This window comes from Neoarius graeffei, chromosome 18 (assembly GCF_027579695.1).
Source record: "Neoarius graeffei isolate fNeoGra1 chromosome 18, fNeoGra1.pri, whole genome shotgun sequence".
Classification (NCBI taxonomy): domain Eukaryota; kingdom Metazoa; phylum Chordata; class Actinopteri; order Siluriformes; family Ariidae; genus Neoarius; species Neoarius graeffei.
In genome coordinates, this window is record NC_083586.1 from 68470174 (window position 1) to 68493998 (window position 23825).

At 42.2% G+C, this 23825-nt stretch overlaps 1 protein-coding gene across 2 annotated transcripts; it reads left to right on the forward strand.

Annotated features, from left to right (window-relative positions):
• The first annotated feature begins 640 nt into the window (after positions 1-640).
• On the forward strand, positions 641-14533 carry LOC132866519 (cytochrome P450 3A30-like). Of its 2 annotated transcripts, XM_060899338.1 has the most exons (13): positions 641-893; positions 2639-2732; positions 2832-2884; positions 8323-8422; positions 9366-9479; positions 9601-9689; positions 9814-9962; positions 10121-10248; positions 10337-10418; positions 11255-11415; positions 12707-12933; positions 13424-13586; positions 13775-14533. In XM_060899338.1, exons 1-13 carry the CDS (start codon positions 823-825, stop codon positions 13886-13888), a joined length of 1545 nt encoding a protein of 514 aa, XP_060755321.1. In that variant the 5' UTR covers positions 641-822; the 3' UTR covers positions 13889-14533. The 2 variants fall into 2 exon arrangements, with proteins under 2 accessions (XP_060755321.1, XP_060755322.1); XM_060899339.1 differs by lacking the exon at positions 2832-2884.
• The last annotated feature ends 9292 nt before the right edge of the window (positions 14534-23825 follow it).

Here is a 23825-nt window from a genome sequence, read left to right on the forward strand (position 1 = left end):
GTACAGCCATCCCTTTTCCTGTAAAACCTCCCCACAACATGATGCTGCCACCACCATGCTTCACAGCTGGGACAATGTTCTTCAGATTAAAACCTTCACCCATTTGTCCTCCATACAGAGATCTGATCTTTTATTTCCTCTGATCAGAGAACTCTCCTCCAACAGGCTGCTGATCACCTCCATACTTCAGCCAGGCTTTTTTATGACGGTCTACGAGGAGCGACTTCTTCCTTTTATTTTTATATTTATGTTTTCTCATGAAATAATGAAGAGTTGACTTCAGCTCCTCAGATCTCATTTTTTTTTGTATTTGTGTATGAAGCTTATTTATATTTTTAGATATTCCTTCAACAATGACATTTTTAAGCATATTCTTTAAATATATATTTTTTTAATTGTGAGTATATGTATTACATATTTTATTTAATTTTGTTAAATACAGTAAGTGTTTATTTATTTATTTATTTAAATAATTGACTATTATTATTACTACTACATTTAATGGAAGCATTTTGGCAGATTTACTTTCCTTCAGAATGTTGGGAAATAAACCTAAATTAATGTTGTAAAACGAACTCAGCAGGAAAGGTGTGTTTAAAGGTGAACGTGACGCAACCCAGAGACTGTGTGCAGAGGTGAGTTAGATAAAGGAGTGTTTAATCATTAACTATTGCATGGGGTTTAAATGTGTTCTCTTACAGCTCTCCCTCTTAGACTCTCTCACACACACTCTCTGTCTAGAGTAACATCTGGCTGCAGTACCTCTAGATTTCTGATCTTCCTCCTGATCCGACTCCAGCAGTAACAGTAATAATCATCAGGATGGCGAACTGGTGGAGTTTTTCAGCTGAGTCGTGGGCTCTGATCGCGATCCTCATCAGCCTCATCCTGCTGTAAGTACCATTTCACATCATCTCATTTTATCTTGCTCTTCGTAACAGGTACACACACTGTACACACACCGAGCATCAGGAAACGAGCACCAAACTTCACTGGAATAAAGCAATGGTTTATAGTGAGAAATGTTTCTGATTTTTAATTTTATCAGAAATGATTGACGTGTAATTGAGAAAAAAACCCTTGACTTGTTTGTTTCCCATTTCACACTGGAGCTCATTCATCAGTCTGACAGTAAAATTGTGCAGATGTTAAATGTTCAGCTGTAAATGAGTGCTGTGTGCCTGGGACAGCCGACTCCCAGTTTTCATCAGTACCAGATTTCTTGTGTAAATGCTCCTCTGAATGATTTACTAATAAATCTGTTCATATCCAGTTTGATACATGAGGCTCAGTTTTTCCCAACGTTCTCACATTCAAAACACTCCGAGCTTCCTGTATTCACATAAAGCATGTGGGACTTCCTTCAGTTTAGTTTAGTTTGATTCATCACATATATTACATAAAGAGTGATAAAAATAACAAGTTAAGATATAGCAAAATAACATGAGGGGAAAAAAGAAAAACGGTTTGTGACAGTTCATACCACACTGTGAAGGAAACGTCCAGATTCGACTTGTTCAGGAACAGAAACACCTGCCTTCTGAAAGACATGACAGGGTTAAACTTTACAGTGCAGGGTTTACAGTTTAGAGCCACAGCTTTCACAGAGCTTACAAACTTTCCAAAGTGGAAAAGCTCAGGCTCAGTATCAGTGTTAGGGATGAACGGTGGAACTTTATAGATCAGGATTCTCGTTGTTGGTAACTTCCACTTACCCAGACTCCCTGTTCAATCAAACACTTCACAAGAGTTTCTTCAGGTACAAACACAACCACTGCCTTGTTCATCCACAAAGCAGAAAATATATTTTCACAACTGACTTGTTCTCCAACTCCAACGAACACACCCTCCACTGTCACAGCGGGGTCAGGAACACAGCCGAGTACACACCTGAGTACACACCTAACCCTGTGATGGAGTGACAGGGACCACATGCCCCTGCTGGGAGGAGACACCAACCCACCACGTCACCATGAAAACCTCGATAAACAACTGAGCAGTTGTAAACCAAGCAGACAAACAATCCATCCATCCATCCATCCATTATCTGTAGCTGCTTATCCTGTTCTACAGGGTCACTGGCGAGCTGGAGCCTATCCCAGCTGACTATGGGTGAGAGGCGGGGTTCACCCTGGACAAGTTGTCAGGTTATCGCAGGGCTGACACAGAGACACAGACAACCATTCACACTCACACTCACACCTACGGTCAATTTAGAGTCACCAGTTAACCTAACCTGCATGTCTTTGGACTGTGGGGGAAACCGGAGCACCCGGAGGAAACCCACGCGGACACGGGGAGAACATGCAAACTCCGCACAGAAAGGCCCTCGCCGGCCACGGGGCTCGAACCCGGACCTTCTTGCTGTGAGGCAACAGCGCTAACCACTACACCACCGTGCCGCCCCAAACGACACATAGTGATGTTTATAAGTAAGGTAAAGGAGATAGAGAAGCAAATAAAGAGCAATAAAATGTTTCAACTGCCAATAAATCTGATGTTTCTGTTCATAATTTACACACCACAGTGTTTTAATTAAAAACAAACAAGCATTTTACTGCTCTTTCCTGCTTTTTAATTTCCTTTTTCTTCATTTAATTTCCTCTTCACATAACCGGTGATGTTGTGTTGTTTTCAGGTACGGGTACTGGCCGTATGGTTTCTTTAAGCCTTTGGGAATTTCTGGTCCGAAACCGCTGCCGTTTATCGGAACCTTATTACACTATCGGAAGGTGAGTTTATATCACATTATGAACATTATCCTATAGAAACTACATTATAAATTCACTGTAGGAAGTGTTGATTTTTTCTTTATTTTCACTGGGTTTCAGGGAATCCATTTGTTTGATATGGAGTGTTTTCAGAAATATGGCAAGATTTGGGGGTGAGTGTGTTAAAGTGTGGATTTAGCTAACGGAAAATGCCAACGAAACATCTCATCTCATTATCTCTAGCCGCTTTATCCTTCTACAGGGTCGCAGGCAAGCTGGAGCCTATCCCAGCTGACTACAGGCGAAAGGCGGGGTTCACCCTGGACAAGTCGCCAGGTCATCACAGGGCTGACACATAGACACAGACAACCATTCACACTCACACCTACGCTCAATTTAGAGTCACCAGTTAACCTAACCTGCATGTCTTTGGACTGTGGGGGAAACCAGAGCACCCGGAGGAAACCCACGCGGACACGGGGAGAACATGCAAACTCCACACAGAAAGGCCCTTGCCGGCCCCGGGGCTTGAACCCAGGACCTTCTTGCTGTGAGGCGACAGCGCTAACCACTACACCACCGTGCCGCCCCCAACTAAACATTCAGTAACATATTTAAAGGTTCTAATAAGTTCAGGCCTGATGGTATGGAAATAACATTCCTGCAATGTTCAATGGCCAGGCTTTTATAGTGCTACTTCCACAGTGTTCCAAGCTAACATTACAGAAGTTAGTTTGTACAATTAAAAATATTTATAAATGTTGTGAAAATGTTTTCAGAACAAAAACCCTGACAGATTAAACCTTCTCGTAACCAAAAGTTCCTCAGACCATAACATTCATGAAAACAAGCATTCATGTGCTCTAAAATAGGTACCTGGGGTTCAGGTTCTGGTTTACCTGGCTAACAGAGAATGTTATCAGAATGTTTAGCAACATATTGAAAAGGTTCTGTAGCATGTTAGCAATGTTCTTCATACACCGATCAGCCAGAACATTAAACCCACTGACAGGTGAAGTGAATAACATTGATTATCTCATTACAGTGGTGCCTGTCGAGGGGTGGGGTTTATTAGGCAGCAAGAGAACAGTCAGTTCTTGAAGCTGATGTGTTGAAAGCAGAAAAAAATGGGTGAGTGTAAGGATCTGAGCAACTTTGACAAATTGTGATGGTGAGATGACTGGGTCTGAACATCTCCAAAATGGCCCATCCTTTGGGGCATTCCTGGTATGCAGTGGTTAGTGCCGAACAAAAGTGGTCCAAGGAAGGACAACCGGTGAACCGGTGACAGGGTCATGGGGGTCGAAGGCTCATTGATTCACATGGGGCACAAAGGCAAGCCCATATGGTCCAATCCCACAGAAGAGCTACTGGAGCACAAACTGCTGAAAAAGTTCATGCTGGCTCCGACAATAAGGAGTCAGAACACACAGTGCAACGCAGTTTGCTGTGTCTGGAGCTGTGTAGCTGCAGATCAGTCAGAGAGCCCATGCTGACCCCCTGTCCACTGCTAAAAGGTCCTACAATGGGCAAGTGAGCATCAGAACTGGACTGTAATGGAAGAAGGTGGCCTGGTCTGATGAATTACGTTTTTCATCATGTGGATGGCTGTGTGTGTGTGTGTGTGTGTGTGTGTGTGCGCACCACTTGTCTGGGGAAGTATTCCCTAATGTCAGTGAACTCTTTTAGCAGGATACTGCTCCCTGATACACTGCAGAAATTCTTCAGGAACCTGACAAATGGCTCAAGGTGTTGACTTGGCCTCCAAATTCCCCAGATCTCAATCTGATCTACCATCTGTGGGATGTGCTGGATAAACAAGTCGGATCCATGGAGGCTCCACCCACAACTTACAGGGCTTAAAGGTTCTGCTGCTGACATTTTGGTCCCAGATCCCACAGCACACCTTCAGAGGTCTTGTGGAGTTCAGGCCTTGAGGGTCAGAGCTGTTTTGTGGCACAAGGAGAGTTACATAATACTAGGCAGGTGGTTTTAATGTTACGGCTGATCAGTGTATGTGGGATACAAACATTGTTTTAGAACATCACTCACACAGCGGTCTCTGTTCTACAAGAACCAGTGTTACACCATTTGTCTTGATCATTTTAGATGATGATTAATAATAATAATAATAATAATAATAGGGCGGCACGGTGGTGTAGTGGTTAGCACTGTCGCCTCACAGCAAGAAGGTCCGGGTTCGAGCCCCGTGGCCGGCGAGGGCCTTTCTGTGTGGAGTTTGCATGTTCTCCCCGTGTCCGCGTGGGTTTCCTCCGGGTGCTCCGGTTTCCCCCACAGTCCAAAGACATGCAGGTTAAGTTAACTGGTGACTCTAAATTGAGCGTAGGTGTGAATGTGAGTGTGAATGGTTGTCTGTGTCTATGTGTCAGCCCTGTGATGACCTGGTGACTTGTCCAGGGTGAACCCCGCCTTTCGCCCGTAGTCAGCTGGGATAGGATCCAGCTCGCCCGCAATCCTGCACAGGATAAGCGGCTACAGATGATGGATGAATGGATAACAATAATAGCAATACTTTGAGATCAGAAGAATATGTTCTGGTTCCTGTTGTTCATCCAACAGTACGTTTACATGCACATAGAGAAAATCAAATTTCTGCCGTTGCTCGACTGAAATCGAAGTTCTAAATGCCATGGAAACACCTTAGCTCGGCTGAAATCGAAGCGAACTTGATTTCTCGTAATCGAGCTACACGACCTAGATTATGCAATTGTAGCCGAGCTACTTAGTGCATGTAAACCCTATCGAGCTACGTAGTCGAGCTACTTACTTCAGCACTGCCCCTTCCGGAAGTGACGAGTGACGAGACCACAAGTGGGAAACACAACAGCCTCGGTCGGCATGACAACGAATCATGACATCGGCATGAATCTTTTCTTTTTGTGGCATTGTTTGCACTGTTAAAATTTAGCTCACTTACTGTATCACCAAATATATCTGTACAGCTGTTGCATAGCTGTGAATTGTGTACATAAACAAGTCATTGTATTTGTGTGTGTGTATATATGAGGCATTCTATAATTAGGGGTACATTTCATGTAAAGCAAAATCTCAAAATATCAGTATTCTTTTTCAATAAATAACCTATATGTTTCCATGGTATATACCCTCAAGTTCCTAAACAAATTAGTTGCCAAGCTTAATCTTAAGTTACTTTTAAAATATTTTAATGAAAATGAACATTTGATTGTTTATTTTGTCAACCGTGTTACAGACAAATGTTGTCATCTTAAACATATATAAAAATACTACACATTTGAAAACACATTTTTTTGAAAGTGCTTAAGTCCATTAACAAGATGTTTTTAATTAATCTGTACAACTGTTATGGAAAATATGAATTTTGAGCTTCATAAATAGGATTTTATGGTTCACTGTGATGCAGAATGACACTTTTTTCAACATAAATCCTTGTTACGTCGAATTTAGAGTTGTTCTCCCTCCTTATACAAGACTTCCCTATCCAGAGATAATCCCCAATCTTTTATTTTACAGTTCATCAAACACACAAGAGATTTATAGCACAAAAAACACTTGCAACACAGTTGACAGGCAATGTAACACAATTGACGTGAATAACACAGTTGACAGGGCAGAAGAACAAGAGGACACTTTTTAGGATAAAAAGAGCTTTTTATTGTTTTAAATTTAACTACAAATAAGCTGATGAATTCAGGTGAACTGTTAAAACAGCATTTAGACACAATTTCAGAGAAACGTAGCTTATTTAACAAATTGAACATATTAAATCGTTCTGTTTGTTTGTCTGTCAATATGAAGATTAAGTGACAAAAACATACTCCTCCTCAACTGTGTCATAGCTGATGGGTAACACAGTTGACGGTAACACAGTTGACATTTCGGCCATTTTTAGAGTGTTGTGCTAACTGCAGACCTCAGAGCTTTCACTACAAGACCTTAATCAATTCATATTTTTATTATCTTTAGCTGTATACTTTGTAAATACAATTTCTAAATCAGGTTTATATGAATATGTTGACAACACAGTTGACAGACAATTAACCCTCTCTAGGACTATACAACAGTATTGATGAAAATATTGAAGAGGTGAACTCAAAACTTACCACACGGTCTTCAAATTTCCCACCAAAGAGGATATGATATCACATGATGTTGGTCACATGACTTAGGACCAAACCATTTGCCGATTTATGGGGGGGTGGGTTTCAGTGGGTAACACAGTTGGCATAAGTTTCTCAGACGCACACAAAATTCTTCATTTAATTTATAATATAAAGCATTTTAGGCTTTTAAACACTTTTGTCATATTATAATAATTACCATGAATAAATATTTGTAAAAATTTTAAACAAAAACCTTTTTTTAAAATGTAAATATGAAGACCAAACCTGACATTTGGAAAATCGGACAGCATAAAAACACCAAATTCCAGTATTATATATGCATTTTTGCAGAGTAAAATGATGTAATTTGTTGACTTTTTGTATTATATAAAAGAGAAATGTGTGCTAATGTACAAAAGATCATTGGCTGAAGTTAATAGTTAGTGAAATTGACAAATACAGCACATGGACTTGAGATGTACCCCTAATTATAGAATGACTCACATATATATGTCCAACATCTGAAGAATGTCAATAAAAACAAAACAATTGAATTTTTTGTGTGTTTATTAAGACATAAGTTAAATTGTAAGCAAAAAAAATTTTTTTTGTAAGCAAAAAATGGACTTTAGAAAAATATACAATTGTGCAAAATAAGTTGTCTTACAAAACAGTGGTCTGCTCAGGACAGTTTGTAGCCATACAGTCTGTTAGAGCAAGCCGAACAGCTTGAGCACGGAACTTGTGAACACGGAACTGCCAGTGTTGCCAGATTGGGCGGTTTTAAGTGCATTTTGGCGGATTTGAACATGTTTTGGGCTGGAAAACGTCAGCAGTATCCGGCAACACTGCTGATAACTTTGTTTACACTCTTGAATAGCTCTTCTTCATGACGACAACCGGAAGTGTACCAACACGATGGGGTGTGTAGCGCCACCTGTGGCTCAGGTGCACAATGTACCTCAAACAATAGCTCGATTCCCTTGTGTGCATGTAGGATTGGATTTCTCTGGCACCCCTGCTGGGACCCTTAGCTCGATTAGTGACAGCAGCTCGATTTGGATGTGCATGTAAACGCACTGAGTGAGTCAGATTTTTAGGGTGTTTTTTGTTTCTGAGAAGATGGATGTTAACATTCCTACAATTTCACTGCAACAGAACATGAACCTGAATCTGCTGTAGACCTTCTGATAAAGTTCACTGTTTGCTCAGAACTTTTTAGGAGACAAACTGCTGACTTAAATTGTCTAAATATGAGCTAGAGTGCTCATTTTAAATGCTAATTACTGTTTACTCTGTTAGCTGGTGGGTCATAAGCTAGCAAAAACATGTTCATGGTAGTTTTTGTTGTTTTCAGGTGATATTAGTTTAACTGACTCTAAAGTCACTAACTGTAACTGTGAATTAGACTCATAGTGACCAGGTTATTCATGTAACGTCTTCATAACGCTGCAGCTAGTCAATATGATGTCATGTCAGAAGTCTGATGTTTGTCATGTTAATTACAGTATATACGACGCGAGGCAGCCCGTCCTCAGTGTCATGGACAAAGACATCATCAAAACCATCCTGATTAAAGAGTGTTACTCTAACTTCACCAACCGCAGAGTGAGATCACACATACATACACATACACACACTTACACTTAACACTAACAGACAGACAGACAGACAGACAGACAGAAATATAAACAGACAGACAGCAAGAAAGCAAAACAGAGAAACAGGGACAGACAAACAGTGAGAAGGTGAGACAGACAGAGAGAGAGAGAGAGAGAGAGTGACCACAGATAGCAAGAAAGAGAGACACACAGATAAACAGACAGACAAAGAGACAGGCATATGGAGAGACAGACAGGTGGACAGGATTGGACATGTTTCCTATTAGCACAAACACAAAAAAAACCAAAGAAAATGTAACATCTGGAAAAAAACAAACAAGTTTAACTCAAAGGCGATGGTGTGGAGAGGGACAGGGAGATGGACTGGGAGAGGGACAGGGATGGAGAGGGAAAGGGACAGGGAGAGGGAGATGGACAGGGAGAGGGAAAGGGACAGGGAGATGGACTGGGAGAGGGACAGGGATGGAGAGGGAAAGGGACAGGGAGAGGGAGATGGACAGGGAGAGGGACAAGGAGAGGGAGAGGGACAAGAACAGGGAGAGGGAGAGAGTCAATGACAGGGAGAGGGACATGTCCACCTACAACAAGCCGAATCCTAATCCTTCTGTTTATTAAAGTGTATTCCACAAATCCCCTTAAAATCCATTTCAAACAAACAGCAAGCTCCTGAATTTTTTGCACTGATGCATAAATTAATTTACCTTTGTATTCTTGACCCTTTTAAAAGTGTTACTATAAAAGTAATAATTAATTCATTAATTTTCTTTACTGATCAATTACAAGGTCATAAAGATGCTTTTGTCAAATGCGTCTTTTTTTAGCAGCACAAAATCACAGTGATTATAAATATAACTAATAACATCAGATCTAAAATTGTTCAATCTTTAACTGTGATTTTTAATTTTTTTCTGTTTGTTTTTTTCTCTCAGAATTTCCGTCTAAATGGTCCTCTGTATGATGCCGTGTCCATCGCTGAGGATGAGGACTGGAGGAGAATCAGGAGTATTCTCTCTCCATCGTTCACCAGCGGCAGACTGAAGGAGGTGTGTGTGTATGTGTGTGATTACACCAGAATTATTTTTTTTAATGATTAAACATACATTTTCTCTTCGTAATTAATGTTAATGATAATATTAACCTTTGATGTTATTTCTTGTTCCTCAGATGTTTGGAATCATGAAGTCACATTCTCATTCGTTGGTTGCAAATCTGCAGAAGACATCGGAGCGAGGAGAATCAGCAGATATTAAAGAGTAAATAAATAATCTTCTGTGACCCTCAGTGCACTGTCTGTGGAATATTAAAGCATAAAATAAATGTTTATTTCACAAATTTCTGCACTGTGATTTGATTTGATGGTGTTTTTGGAAATTTTAGGTTTCTCGGAGCCTACAGTATGGATGTGGTGACGAGCACAGCGTTTAGTGTCGATATCGACTCACTGAACAACCCCAAAGATCCATTCGTAACCAACATCAAGAAAATGCTGAAGTTTGACTTCCTCAGCCCTCTGTTCCTCGCCATAGGTAATTAATTAATTTGAGATTAATATTAACTTTTAAAAAATTTCATTTCAGACACATAAAATTCAGATTTCTGTGTAAATATGCTGCGTTTCTGCTTGTTGTGACAAATAAGGATTTACACCAGCTGATATTTTATAATTTCATCATTTTTCTATCAGGTCTTTTCCCGTTTCTTATTCCACTTTTGGGGAAAATGGATTTTGCCATTTTCCCAACTGCAGTGACTGATTTCTTTTACGCCTCGCTGCAAAAGATCAAGTCTCAGCATGTGACCAAAGATCATAAGGTACAGCTAAAAAAGCCATAAACTCCTTAACACACTTTAGATATTATCGAGGTTTTATGGTTCTGTTTTTGTCTCTGACCTTCTGCAGAAGCGAGTCGATTTCATGCAGCTGATGATCGATTCTCAGAAATCAGAAAAAGACGATCTGAACGGCAAAGAGACAAACAAAGGTAATGTCCTCTCGTAAAAAATCCCTCGAACTCACATCGTTCTGTTCTTCTGCTCTGTGCTGAGATGACTGAGGTCATTAAGATAACCATTGATGAGTTTTTATCAGTTTCATACCAATTAGTAATAATGCAGCAAAGCCACAAATCTAAATGATGTAGACAGTGCAGGACGTCTCTTCACTTCTCTACTTTCCAAACTTTTCATTCATTCCCATGAAGATAATATTTCAGTTCTGTTGTTCAAAACAAGGCAAAAAAAAATATTAAACACAACAGCACTGGTTTCGAGTGTCTCACTGAGGTTTTATTTGGTTGGGTTGATTTAATTCTGTAGCGTTTGGCTTGGATTACAGAGATACGGAAGAGATAAAGCTGGATAAAACCAGGATTAAGTAGTATGTGTGACAGTGAATGGACTTGAAAAAAGTAGTCTGACATCAGATGAAAGCAGAGAAGGGGGAAGTAGAAAAGAATTCAATTTTCAATTTCAATTCAATTTTATTTTTTGAAAGTGCAGAATGCAGCATGGATGAAATACCTTTTATAAATAAAAGAAAACATGGAATTAAACATATGGCCAGCAAGTACAAATAAAAATTAAATAAAGCAACCATATAAATGTAGCATTAATATCAATTTAAATGAAATAACATTAAAAGATCATAATAGATTTGAAACCTGTGCATCAATGAACATCATACTCAACACTCTGAATCAGATCAAACAAATAGGGTTATAGATCTAAAATCAGGGCAGAACATCCACGTGTGTGTGTGTGTGTGTGTGTGTGTGTGTGTGTGTGTGTGTGTGTGTGTGTGTGTGTGTGATGTCTGAAGGTCTGACTGATCATGAGATCCTGTCCCAGTCCATGATCTTCATCTTTGCTGGTTATGAGACGAGTAGCAGCACGTTGTCGTTTCTCTTCTTCAATCTGGCCACTAATCCAGAGACAATGAAGAAACTACAGGAAGAAATCGATCAAACGTTTTCTAATAAGGTGATTAACTTAAATTTAGTTATATTAAAAAAATTGACATAAAAACTATATATCACCTGTGGAAATGTGGCATGGTATTAGATGATTGTTATCCTTACAGAAAGTGAGAATAACAGACAAACTGTATATACCAAGACAGGAGTTTACACCGAGACTGAGACAGGGTTCAACACCGAGACTGAGACAGGGATCGACACCGAGACTGAGACAGGGATCGACCCCGAGACTGAGACAGGGATCGACCCCGAGACTGAGACAGGGATCGACACCGAGACTGAGACAGGGATCGACCCCGAGACTGAGACAGGGATCGACCCCGAGACTGAGACAGGGATCGACCCCGAGACTGAGACAGGGATCGACCCCGAGACTGAGACAGGGATCGACCCCGAGACTGAGACAGGGATCGACCCCGAGACTGAGACAGGGATCGACACCGAGACTGAGACAGGGATCGACACCGAGACTGAGACAGGGATCGACACCGAGACTGAGACAGGGATCAAGACAGGGATCAACCCCGAGACTGAGACAGGGATCGAAACCAAGACTGAGACAGGGTTCAGCACCGAGACTGAGATCAACATTGAGAAAGGGGTTGACACCGAGACTGAGACAGGGATCGACACCGAGACTGAGACAGGGATCAAGACAGGGATCGACCCCGAGACTGAGACAGGGATCGACACCAAGACTGAGACAGGGATCAAGACAGGGATCGAGACTGAGACAGGGATCGACACCAAGACTGAGACAGGGATCAAGACAGGGATCAACACCAAGACTGAGACAGGGATCGAAACCGAGACTGAGACAGGGTTCAGCACCGAGACTGAGATCAACATTGAGAAAGGGGTTGACACCGAGACTGAGACAAGGTTCAACACCGAGAATGAGACAGGGTTCGATACCTAGACTGAGATCGACACTGAGACAGGGGCTGACACCGAGACAGGGTTCGACACCGAGACTGAGACAGGGTTCAACACTGAGACTGAGATTGAGAGCAAGACTGAGACAGGGTTCATCACCGAGACTGAGACAGGGATTGACACCAAAACCGAGACTGAGATTGACACCCAAAACTGAGACTGACACCGAGACTGAGATTGACACCCAAGACTGAGACTGACACCTGAGACTGAGACTGTGTTCGACACCGAGACTGAGACAGGGATCGACACCGAGACTGAGACAGGGCTCTACTTAGAGCAGGTCTATATAGAGACTGGGTTACCAAGGAGACAGAGACAGTGCTGGGCTTTATATGTGTCTGTCTTTTGGGTTTCAGGCTGAAATTGATTATGATTCTGTGATGAACATGGATTATCTGGATGCTGCTCTGAATGAGTCGCTCAGGTTGTTCCCAATCGCTCTTCGTCTGGAAAGAGTCTGCAAGAAAACTGTTGAAATAAATGGCATTATCATCCCAAAGGACACTGTCGTCATGGCCCCCATTTACGCCCTACATAGGGACCCTGAATATTGGACTGATCCAGAAACCTTCAACCCTGAGAGGTATGGAGTAATCTATGATAAACAATGATGGAAAACGAATCCGTTCTAATTCATTTTTAAACAAGATTCCACTGGTCCACCACTTTAGGAGTAACCTTCAGCTCTATTTGAGCAGGATTAGCTTCTCAGGGTGACATCCAGCGATGTTAAATGCTTGAGTGATTGTACTGTTTTACTGCACTTAATTCCTCTTTTTGAAAAATTTGTACTAATTTATTCTACCTCAAATAAATTTCCAAGCGACAAGGCATGTTTTTACTTCTTAAATTTTTATTTTAACCTTCAACATACCAGTAATATGTGTACATTAGCTTGTTAATTTAGCTAGCGAGTTATGTTTTGTAAATAACCTTGCTACATTAGCTAGTTTCGTTTTCATTGCTAATGTGCCTTAGTATTTATTCCACAAGGATTGTTAAACACTTATGACTGAGTGCTCAGCAAAATAAGAGAAATTAATGTTATTTATTGATGCTCCATATTGTTCCAGGTTCACTCAGAAGAATAAGGAGAGCATTGAGCCGTATGTGTACATGCCGTTTGGTTTAGGACCAAGAAACTGCATCGGGATGAGGTTTGCCCTTGTGGCCATGAAGCTGGCTATTGTTGAGATACTGCAGAGATTTGACATCAGTCTTTCTGAAGAAACGAAGGTCAGGATCTTCTTTTGCTAATTATCTAACCATGCCATGCTAACATCAGTGATGCTGGTGATAACTTGGCTAATGCTAACCTAAAACAGCATTAAGTATTGCTATTAAAGCCTCTCACTTTCCACTGTTTACTTTTGTTCACTCTGTTTAGGTAAATGTTGTTCTTAATTTTCTCATCTTCTAATCAGGTTCCTTTGAAGCTGTCCACCACCGGCCTTCTGGCTCCTGACGAGCCCATCAAACTCTATTTCACTCCTCGAAAAATGTCAAATTACTGCAACGGCACCCACATCAACCCGTAGACTTCCAAAGGTTCTGCTACGTTTCACTGCATTTCTGATTTTTAAATGTTTTTTGAAACATTAAAAAAGTTCAGAGTCTTAAAGTCAATCTGTACTGGAAGTTGAAATGCCTGTTAGGTGTCATGATGTGAACATTCCCAGGGTGATTCCCTGTTTAGCCAAGAGTGCCAGTAAAGTGGACTTAGTGCTGAACCGCATCTTTTTCTCATTTCCACTTCATCTGAAATCATTTAAAAATCATCTAGAAGATTTCACTTGGAAGTAAGATTTTATTTTGATATAGCATAAGATTAAAGGTGCAACTATTTCAGATTTCTTCATAACCATTTTACCAATCAGCACTACAGTTCAAAAGTATGGAAACATGCAAATAATTTACACCATATTACATCTGTAGAGAAAAGACCAGATTCTGTACATTACGTACTTTCCATCATCTTAATTTTCATGTTTACTTTACAATCTTTAATGTTACTTTCACGCAGCTCACTTGTTACTACACAATCTGTTAATCATATCTATCTGTGCTTTGTTATTAAATTCAAAATACCATAATTTGTTGACTGTTCTGGTTGCATGTATACTGAAATATATGAAAGTGGATGTTTATCTCAACGCTAAAATTAAATCAGTTCCTCTGCTGGAGTGTGTGAATGTGTGGAATGCCGTCCCATCAATAGTGTATACCTGCCTCACAGCCTGTGCTGTTATCGGGTTCAACGACAGACCCACCACCACCCTGACCAGGATAAAGTGTGTTTTTATCTTTATGGACATTACACACACACACACACACACACACACAGACACACAAATATCCACAATGATAAAGTGAAAAGTTTTTGGAAATGTTTGCAGATTTATTAGTACTCAATAACTGAAATATCTCATCTCATTATCTGTAGCCGCTTTATCCTGTCCTACAGGGTTGCAGGCAAACTGGATCCTATCCCAGCTGACTACGGGCGAAAGGCGGGGTTCACCCTGGACAAGTCGCCAGGTCATCACAGGGCTGACACATAGACACAGACAACCATTCACACTCACATTCACACCTACGCTCAGTTTAGAGTCACCAGTTAACCTAACCTGCATGTCTTTGGACTGTGGGGGAAACCGGAGCACCCGGAGGAAACCCACGCTGACACGGGGAGAACATGCAAACTCCACACAGAAAGGCCCTCGCCGGCCCCGGGGCTCGAACCCGGACATTCTTGCTGTGAGGCGACAGCGCTAACCACTACACCACCGTGCCGCTCACTGAAATATCTCATTTAGAAACAGTATTCAGACCCTTGGATAAGGCACTCCAGATTGAGCTCAGGTGCATCCTGTTTGCTTTGATTATCTTGAGCTGTCCCTTTAGAACCTGACAGGAGTCCACCTGTGGTAAATTCATTGTGAAATAGGGAAATGAAAGAAGTTTGGAATCACCAGGACTCTTCCGTGAGCTGGCTATTTGGTCAAACCCAGTCACTGAGTAACACAAAACTTACAGTCAAGACCAGACTGGAGGGGCTTCAGGATGCTGAGTGTCCTTGAGTTGCTCAGCCAAAGCTCAGACTTGAAAATATGTGCTTGACAGACACCAGACTGTCGCTGAGCATGTATCCATGACAGCTGGCCCATACTGCTGGTGGGGTGATAGCATAGTAGATAAATAACCACAGTAAGGCACTGTACCACTTACCTGGAGCCTGGTTGTGAGCATCTAATCTGGAGTGGGTGTGACACGCCCAGTGCTGTAGATTCACATAGCCAATCAGTGGCAGTCGTATCACCTGACTACACAAAGGAAACACAGCATGAACCCAGTCAGGCATTACAGGCTTGAAACACACACACACACACACACTCAATCAATCAATAGAAAATCTTGAATGTAGCTTCTGAGCTATTTGTGTGTGTGTGTGTGTGTGTGTGTGCACACAAATAAGAGTTGATATCAAATAACAAAAAGGCACATTAAAAAAAAAAACTTCTGAGATAGTTACTTTAAAATGGAACATTGTGTAAAGTCCCTGCAAATAATCCTGTAAAGTGTCAGAACACTGCTGTGGTGTAGAAATTAAAACATGCTGTACATGTCTCTGAGCTCTAGGTGGCGCTAGTGAACTCTGCTGAATGAGACTTTGGATAATGAACCTTTTAGTGAACCGCAACTAACAAGGAGGCAAGAAGCTTTTATTTATCACACGTACACTCAGGCACAGACATAAGCACAATGAAATGTCTCCTCTGCATTTAACCCATCTGAAGCAGTGAACACACACATGCACACACAAGTGAGCAATGAGCACACACACATACCCAGAGTCAAGTCAAGTTTATTTGTATCGCGCTTTTAACAATAAACATTGTCGCAAAGCAGCTTTACAGAATTTGAATGACTTAAAACATGAGCTAATTTTATCCCTAATCTATCCCCAATGATGAAGCCTGTGGCGACGGTGGCAAGGAAAAACTCCCTCAGACGACATGAGGAAGAAACCTCGAGAGGAACCAGACTCAAAAGGGAACCCATCCTCATTTGGGCAACAACAGACAGCATGACTATAATATTAACAGTTTTAACATGAAGTCAGTTTCGTTGATGTGATAAACTCTTCATTGATGGAAACTTGAGTGCAAAACTGTTCATGACAACTGCAGTCCTAAAGTTAGCAAGACAACTGTAGTCCTCAGCCACAAAAGCATTACTGTAAGTGTCCAGGTGTGACTTTCAACTGTCCTCATGGAGCCGTCCTCCACAGGAGCGATGCGATGAGACTCCAACCAGACACAGGGCACCAGGATGGATCAGGCAGGTCCGAGGAGCAGAAGAGGTTCAGCATCTCGATCCCTGGACCGACATGTAACTCATGTTACACTGCCCAGAGCAGTGCTACAGTACACGGGGAGCAAGTTGGTGGTTAGGGGCTGTGCTGTGTCTGTCTGTCTGTCTGTCTGTCTGTCTGTCTGTCTGTCTTTCTGTCTGCCTGTCTTTCTGTCATTCATCTGTAGTGGGTGGTTTAATTATGTTTAGTTACATCTCTCTCTCTCTCTCTCTCTCTCTCTCTCTCTCTCACACACACACACACACACACACACACACACACACACACACACACACAAATTCAAAGTTTGTTTCATTTGCATGACAGATATTGCCATTTCTGTTGCCAAAACATTGATACAGACTGTGGGAAAAAAAATCAGAAACTAAGTAGAGAAACAGACAGATAAAAACAGATGAACATGCAGTCAATAATATAATCAAGAATAAACACGAGTGATGAAATTTACATAATCTTGAGAATAATGAAGAAAAAACAAACAAACAAACAAACAAACAAACAAAAACCAAAAGTAGAATTCTACACACAGAGCAGAATACTGTGTGTGTGATAATATTTTTCAGTGTGAATTCCCCCAAATTCCACTGAAAAATATTGTCACTTAGAGCATTTAATTGCAGAAAATGACAACTGGTCAAAATAACAAAAAAAAAAGATGTTTTCAGACCTTGAATAATGCACAGAAATCAAGATAATATTCAATTTTAAACAACACGTTACTAATGTTTGACCTTAGGATGATTTCAGAAATCAATATTTGGTGGAATAACCCTGAGATTTAATCACAGCTTTCATGTGTCTTGGCATGCTCTCCAGCAGTCTTTCACAATGCTCTTAGGTGACTTTATGTCCCTCCTGGCACAAAAACTCAATTAGGTCAGCTTTGTTTGATGGCTTGTTTCCATCCATTTTCCTCTTGATCACATTCCAGAGGTTTTCACTTGGGTTCAGGTCTGGAGATTGGGCTGGCCATGGCAGGGTCTTGATCTTGTGCTCCTCCATCCACACCTTGATTGACCTTGCTGTGTGGTATGGAGCATTGTCCTGCTGGAAAACCCAATCCTCAGAGCTAGGGAACATCATCAGAGCAAAAGGAAGCAAGTTTTCTTCCAGAATAACCTTCTACATGGCTTGATTCATGTGTCCTTCACAAACAAAAATCTGCCCCATTCCAGCCTTGCTGAAGCACCCCCAGATCATCACCGATCCTCCACCAAATTTCACAATGGGTGTGAGACCCTGTGGCTTGTAGGCCTCTCCAAGTCTCTTTTTAACCATTAGACAACCAGGTGATGGGAAAAGCTGAAAATTGGACTCATCAGAGAAGATGACCTTAATCTAGTCCTCTACAGTCCAATCCTTATGGTCTTTAGTAAACCTCAGCCTGGTTCATCTTTGCTTCTCATTGATGAATGCCATTTTTCTAACTTTACATGACTTCAACTCTGCCCAGAGGAGTCTGTTTTGAGCCATCCTTTCCATGCACTTAACCCTAGCTGCCATTTGCCATTCTTTTTGTAGGCCACTTGATGACATCCTCTGGTTGTTGAGTGACATTTGAAGGAGTTGATGATCATCCCAGGCAGTGGAGAATCATTTTCACCCTCTTCCAGTCTGTAACTTTGTTGTCCCCAATGTCTGCTGCTTGACCTTGTTCTTATGAACTGCTGTCTTTGAAATTTTGAGGATGGAGGCAACCTGATACTCGCTGTATCCCTCTGTCAGTAAAGCTAGAATTGAACTCTTCTTTTTCTCACTCAAAACTTTTCTTTTTAACTGTTTTAACTTGTATCTTGTGTTCATTACATCCAAAAGGTCCACTGGGGATGATAACCAGAAGTTCAGATGCAGGCGAGATTGGGTAGTGTGATAAAATTCAGTTACTTTGCTGGAGGGAAAGTTTGAATGCTGTACTGTTTCTAATATCAATTATGGATTGGGGTAGACCGTTCCAGAGCTGGACAGTTTCTGGGAGGGAAGAATGACTGGTTGAAAGGTGTTGATGAACACTGGAAGGTGCAGAACTGCTTATCATGGGTATGTCTGCTCCTCTGTGGCTTGCTTTAGGTGTACATGGAGGGTGAAACATCTATCTTGCTACTCATCATTTTGTACAGGGTAACCAGTCTTTGAACCTGTCTTCTTGTTTCTATACTGTCCCAGTTGAGGTCTTCTAGCATCGTAGTCACACTTAAGTTGGGATTGTAATCTCAGAGCTAAAGCTATGGATCCCCTGCAGTTTGCCTACCAGCCAGGCATCGGGGAGGAAGATGCAATCATCTACCTGCTTCATAGATCTCTCTCTCATCTTGAAAAGGCAGGAAGCACTGTTAGAATCATGTTGTTTGATCTATCCAGTGCCTTCAACACCATCCAGCTGACTCTTCTGAGGAGTAAGATGGAGAGCACAGGGGTGGACCATCATCTTACCTTGTGGACTATGGACTATCTCACAAACAGACCACAGTGTGCGAGACTGAAGGACTGTGTGTCTGACACCATTCTTTGCAGCACAGGGGCTCCACAGGGGACAGTCCTGGCCCCATTTCTGTTTACACTTTACACTGCAGACTTTAGATACAATACAACTACCTGTCATCTACAGAAGTTCTCTGATGACTCTGCTATTGTGGGCTATATCCTAGATGGCGATGATGTCGAGTAGAGAACTGATAAGGAACTTTGTGGACTGGTGCCAATGGAACTCCCTCCAGATCAATACAAGTAAAACCAAGGAACTAGTGGTGGATTTCCACAGGATGAGGTTCTCTTCTCCTACCCCAGTGAACATTCAGGGAAAGGACATTAAGATTGTTAGGAGCTACAAGTACTTGGGTGTTCATCTGAATGAATGAACCCTTTATTGTCACTGTTACCAGTGAAATTGACCATCAACCTGTCCTTACAGAGGGGAAACAGGACAGGAAGACAGGGATAAAAGAAAAAGAAACACAGTAGTAACATGAGGAAAAAAAAGAACCCCCCCCCCCACTATGCTCCTATCAGGAGTACAGTGTGGGAGCATTTAAAAACCTCCGCACAAGCACACAATAACACAAGTACACTAACATGGGACTTGAGGGGGGAAGGAGGGGGCAATCAGGGGTGGGGGTAAGGGGGTAGGAGGGGAGGGGAGGAGGTAGAGGTAACCCAGCGCAAGCAAGCAGCCATCCGCTCCTGCAGCCATGCAAACGGCGCTGGTCACACACCCGCTTGTCACACTGGACGACCGCGGAACGGCGACCGTGGAAAATTGGGGAAGGAATGCGAAGAATGCGAGAGTGTCTCCCAGCAGTGACCTTCTGGGGGAAATGTTATCCCAGCAACGGCCTTGATCAACGCCGGTGCTGTTCAGGGAGCCGAATGTCGATAAGATAGAGATTGTTTGGTCTTTCGAACAGACGCAGTCTTTACACGTCCACACCACTTGTCCATATCTGTCCATTTCTGTCCATTTCTGTTCAATTCAATTCCATTTGGTCTCCTAAATACTAAATCTGAACAATAAACTGGACTGGACTGATCACACACACACCCTGTACAAGAAAGGCCAGAGCAGACTCCACCTGCTGAGGAGGCTCAGGGCCTTTGGAGTTCAGGGTTCACTTCTGAAATCTTTTTATGACTCTGTGGTGGCATCAGCCATATTCTATGGAGTTGTCTGTTGGGGAAGCAGTATCACACCAGCAGAGAGGAAAAATTTAACAAACTGATTAGGAAGGCAGGATCTGTCCTGGGCTGTGCACTGGACTCAGTGGACATAGTGGGAGAGAGGAGGAAGTTGTCATCCTTATTAGCGAAAACCTCCCATCCACTGCAGAAGACAGTAGCAGCACTGGGCAGCTCCTTCAGTGACCGGCTCCTCCATCTGCAGTGTGTTAAGGAGAGATACAGCAGCTCCCTTCCTCCCTACTGCTGTGAGACTGTACAACTGGCACCTCACCAAGCACAACACCAGTCACTCCTCACAATAATCAACAATATTGTCCAGATCACTTCTACATCCATAGAAACCCCTCTGAAAGTGTACTGTGTGCACTGACTATCAGCATCAGTACTTTACAGCGAACTGCTAGCTACACATGGTTAAAATGGCTCTTGTGCAATATACCGACTTACTTGTGCAATACTACCTGTGTAATACTGGTAATACTACCTGTGCAATACTTACACGTGCAATACAAACTTTGTAATACACTTATGTTAACTGTATATCTGCAAACCTGTTAATTTATGCAAATTTGTTAATTTTTTATCTCTAAATTTGTAGTTTATTTCTTTTATATATATCCTTTTTGTATACTTAGTACTTTTGCACTACTCCTATGGTTTCCTTTTTGCCCCAACCCCTATGGTTTCCTTTCGCCGCAACCTCCGCAATCTGTCTCTAACCCACTTTTCCTCTCTTGTAGCATCTGCTCTTCCACCGTCTAGCACATTTTCCTCATTAGAGGTAAATGATGCCACTGAGGCCTTGTGCTCTACACTGAGCTCTTGTCTGGATAGGCTATGTCCCTTATCCACCAGACCTGCTCGATCCTCCCAGTCTCACCCTTGGCTCGATGATTCCCTCTGGTCGCTGTGTATCAACCTCAGAGCTGCCGAGAGAAAATGGCACAAAACGAAAGGTCCTTCTGACTTGAATACATTCCAGTTGCTGCTATCATCCTTTTCATCCAGCGTCACTGCTGCAAAAAAGGCTTTCTACATTGACAAAATTCAGAATGCCACTGACACCAGGAAACTATTCTCCACCTTCAAAACTCTACTAAACCCACCACTGCCACCACCCGTTACCAATCTGACAGCAGATATTTTTGCTTCATTTTTTGTTGACAAAGTGGCCACCATCAGCAGCCAGTTTACTGAATCGCCCACTAACCCAATATGCAGAAGTCCTATTGCATCTTTTTCTTCATTTACTCCTCTTACTGATAGTGATGTGTCCAAACTCCTTACATGTAGCCATCCTACGACATGTCTATTGGACCCTATCCCAACCAACCTCCTGCTATCCATAGCTCCCATTGTTATACCAGCAATCACACATGTGATTAATGCTTCATTGACATCAGGAATATTTCCTACTGAATTTAAATAGGCTCAGGTAATACCATTACTCAAAAAACCTTCTCTTGCTCCCATTCAAGTGGAGAACTATCGGCCGGTCTCTCTCCTCTCTTTCCTTTCTAAGACCATTGAAAGGGCAGTTTTCAAACAGGTCACAGAATTCCTTTTCCAAAACAACCTCCTTGACTCCAACCAATCTGGTTTTAAAAGTGGCCACTCCACTGAAACAGCTTTGTTGTCTGTGACTGAAGCCCTAAAAGAAGCCAGGGCGGCTATGAAGTCCTCGGTACTCATCCTGCTTGACCTATCAGAAGTATTTGACACAGTTAATCACAGAATCCTATTAAATATACTCACAAATATGGGCATCACAGGTAAAGCACACTCCTGGATTGAATCCTATCTCACAGAGAGGTCATTCAAAGTGTCCTGGTTAGGGCACAGATCTGAACCGCACCTCTTTGTCACAGGGTGCCCCAAGGATCAGTGCTGGGGCCCCTCCTGTTTGCCATATATACCACCTCATTGGGCCAGATCTTCCACTCGCATGGCTTATCATATCACTGCTATGCTGATGATACCCAGCTCTATCTTTCATTCCCACCTGATGACCATATGGTCTCAGCACGAATCTCAGATTGTCTCTCTGATATATCTGCATGGATGAAAGACCATCATCTCCAGTTAAACCTCTCAAAAACTGAACTACTGGTCTTCCCTGCTAAGCCAACCATACATCATAACATCTGTATCAAGACTGACTCCTTAGCTCTTGCTCCTACTAAAGTAGCAAGGAACTTGGGTGTCATGATTGATGATCAGCTGACCTTCAAAGATCATGTTGCCTCTGTAGTCCGGTCTTGCCGCTTTGTATTATTTAATATAAGGAAGATTAGACCATATTTAACCCAACAGGCCACCCAACTGCTGGTGCAGACAATGGTCATCTCCCGCCTTAACTCCTGCAATGCCCTTCTAACAGGCCTCCCAGCCTGTGTAGTGAAGCCACTTCAGATGGTCCAGAATGCAGTGGCGCGCCTGGTTTTCAATCAGCCCAAAAGGGCACATGTGACCCCTCTGCTAATTGAATTACATTGGTTACCCCTGGCTGCACGTATCAAATTCAAATCACTAATGCTAGCCTCCAAAGTGCTTACTGGGTCTGCACCTATTTACTTGAGTGCTCTAATAAAGGCTAAGGTTACTCTTTCTCAACTCCGGATATCAAAAGAACGCTGTTTGGCAGTCCCAGCACCGCGCACAAGACAATCCAGACTCTTTTCATGTGCTGTCCCACACTGGTGGAATGATCTACCAAGCGCTACCAGAGCAGGGGCGTCCCTGTCTGTCTTCAAGAAACTCTTGAAGACTCAGCTCTTCAGAGAACACCTCCTGTCCTGCACTTAGACTTTACACCTCCCCTCCTCTCTACTGCACTCATCTTGCACTTGATTCCACTTTTGTACTCACACTCTAAAGCTCCCTTTAGTGATATTTCTTTTAAGACTTCTTTTATGTATTTTGATTGTTAATTTTCTTTTTGTAAGTCGCTTTGGATAAAAGCGTCTGCTAAATGAATAAATGTAAATGTAAATGTACTCCTTCACTGCCTTACATTTTTCTCTTTATATATTTTGCATATATATATATATATATATATATATATATATATATATCATCTCATCTCATTATCTCTAGCCGCTTTATCCTTCTACAGGGTCGCAGGCAAGCTGGAGCCTATCCCAGCTGACTACGGGCGAAAGGCGGGGTACACCCTGGACAAGTCGCCAGGTCATCACAGGGCTGACACATAGACACAGACAACCATTCACACTCACATTCACACCTACGGTCAATTTAGAGTCACCAGTTAACCTAACCTGCATGTCTTTGGACTGTGGGGGAAACCGGAGCACCCGGAGGAAACCCACGCGGACACGGGGAGAACATGCAAACTCCGCACAGAAAGGCCCTCGCCGGCCATGGGGCTCAAACCTGGACCTTCTTGCTGTGAGGTGACAGCGCTAACC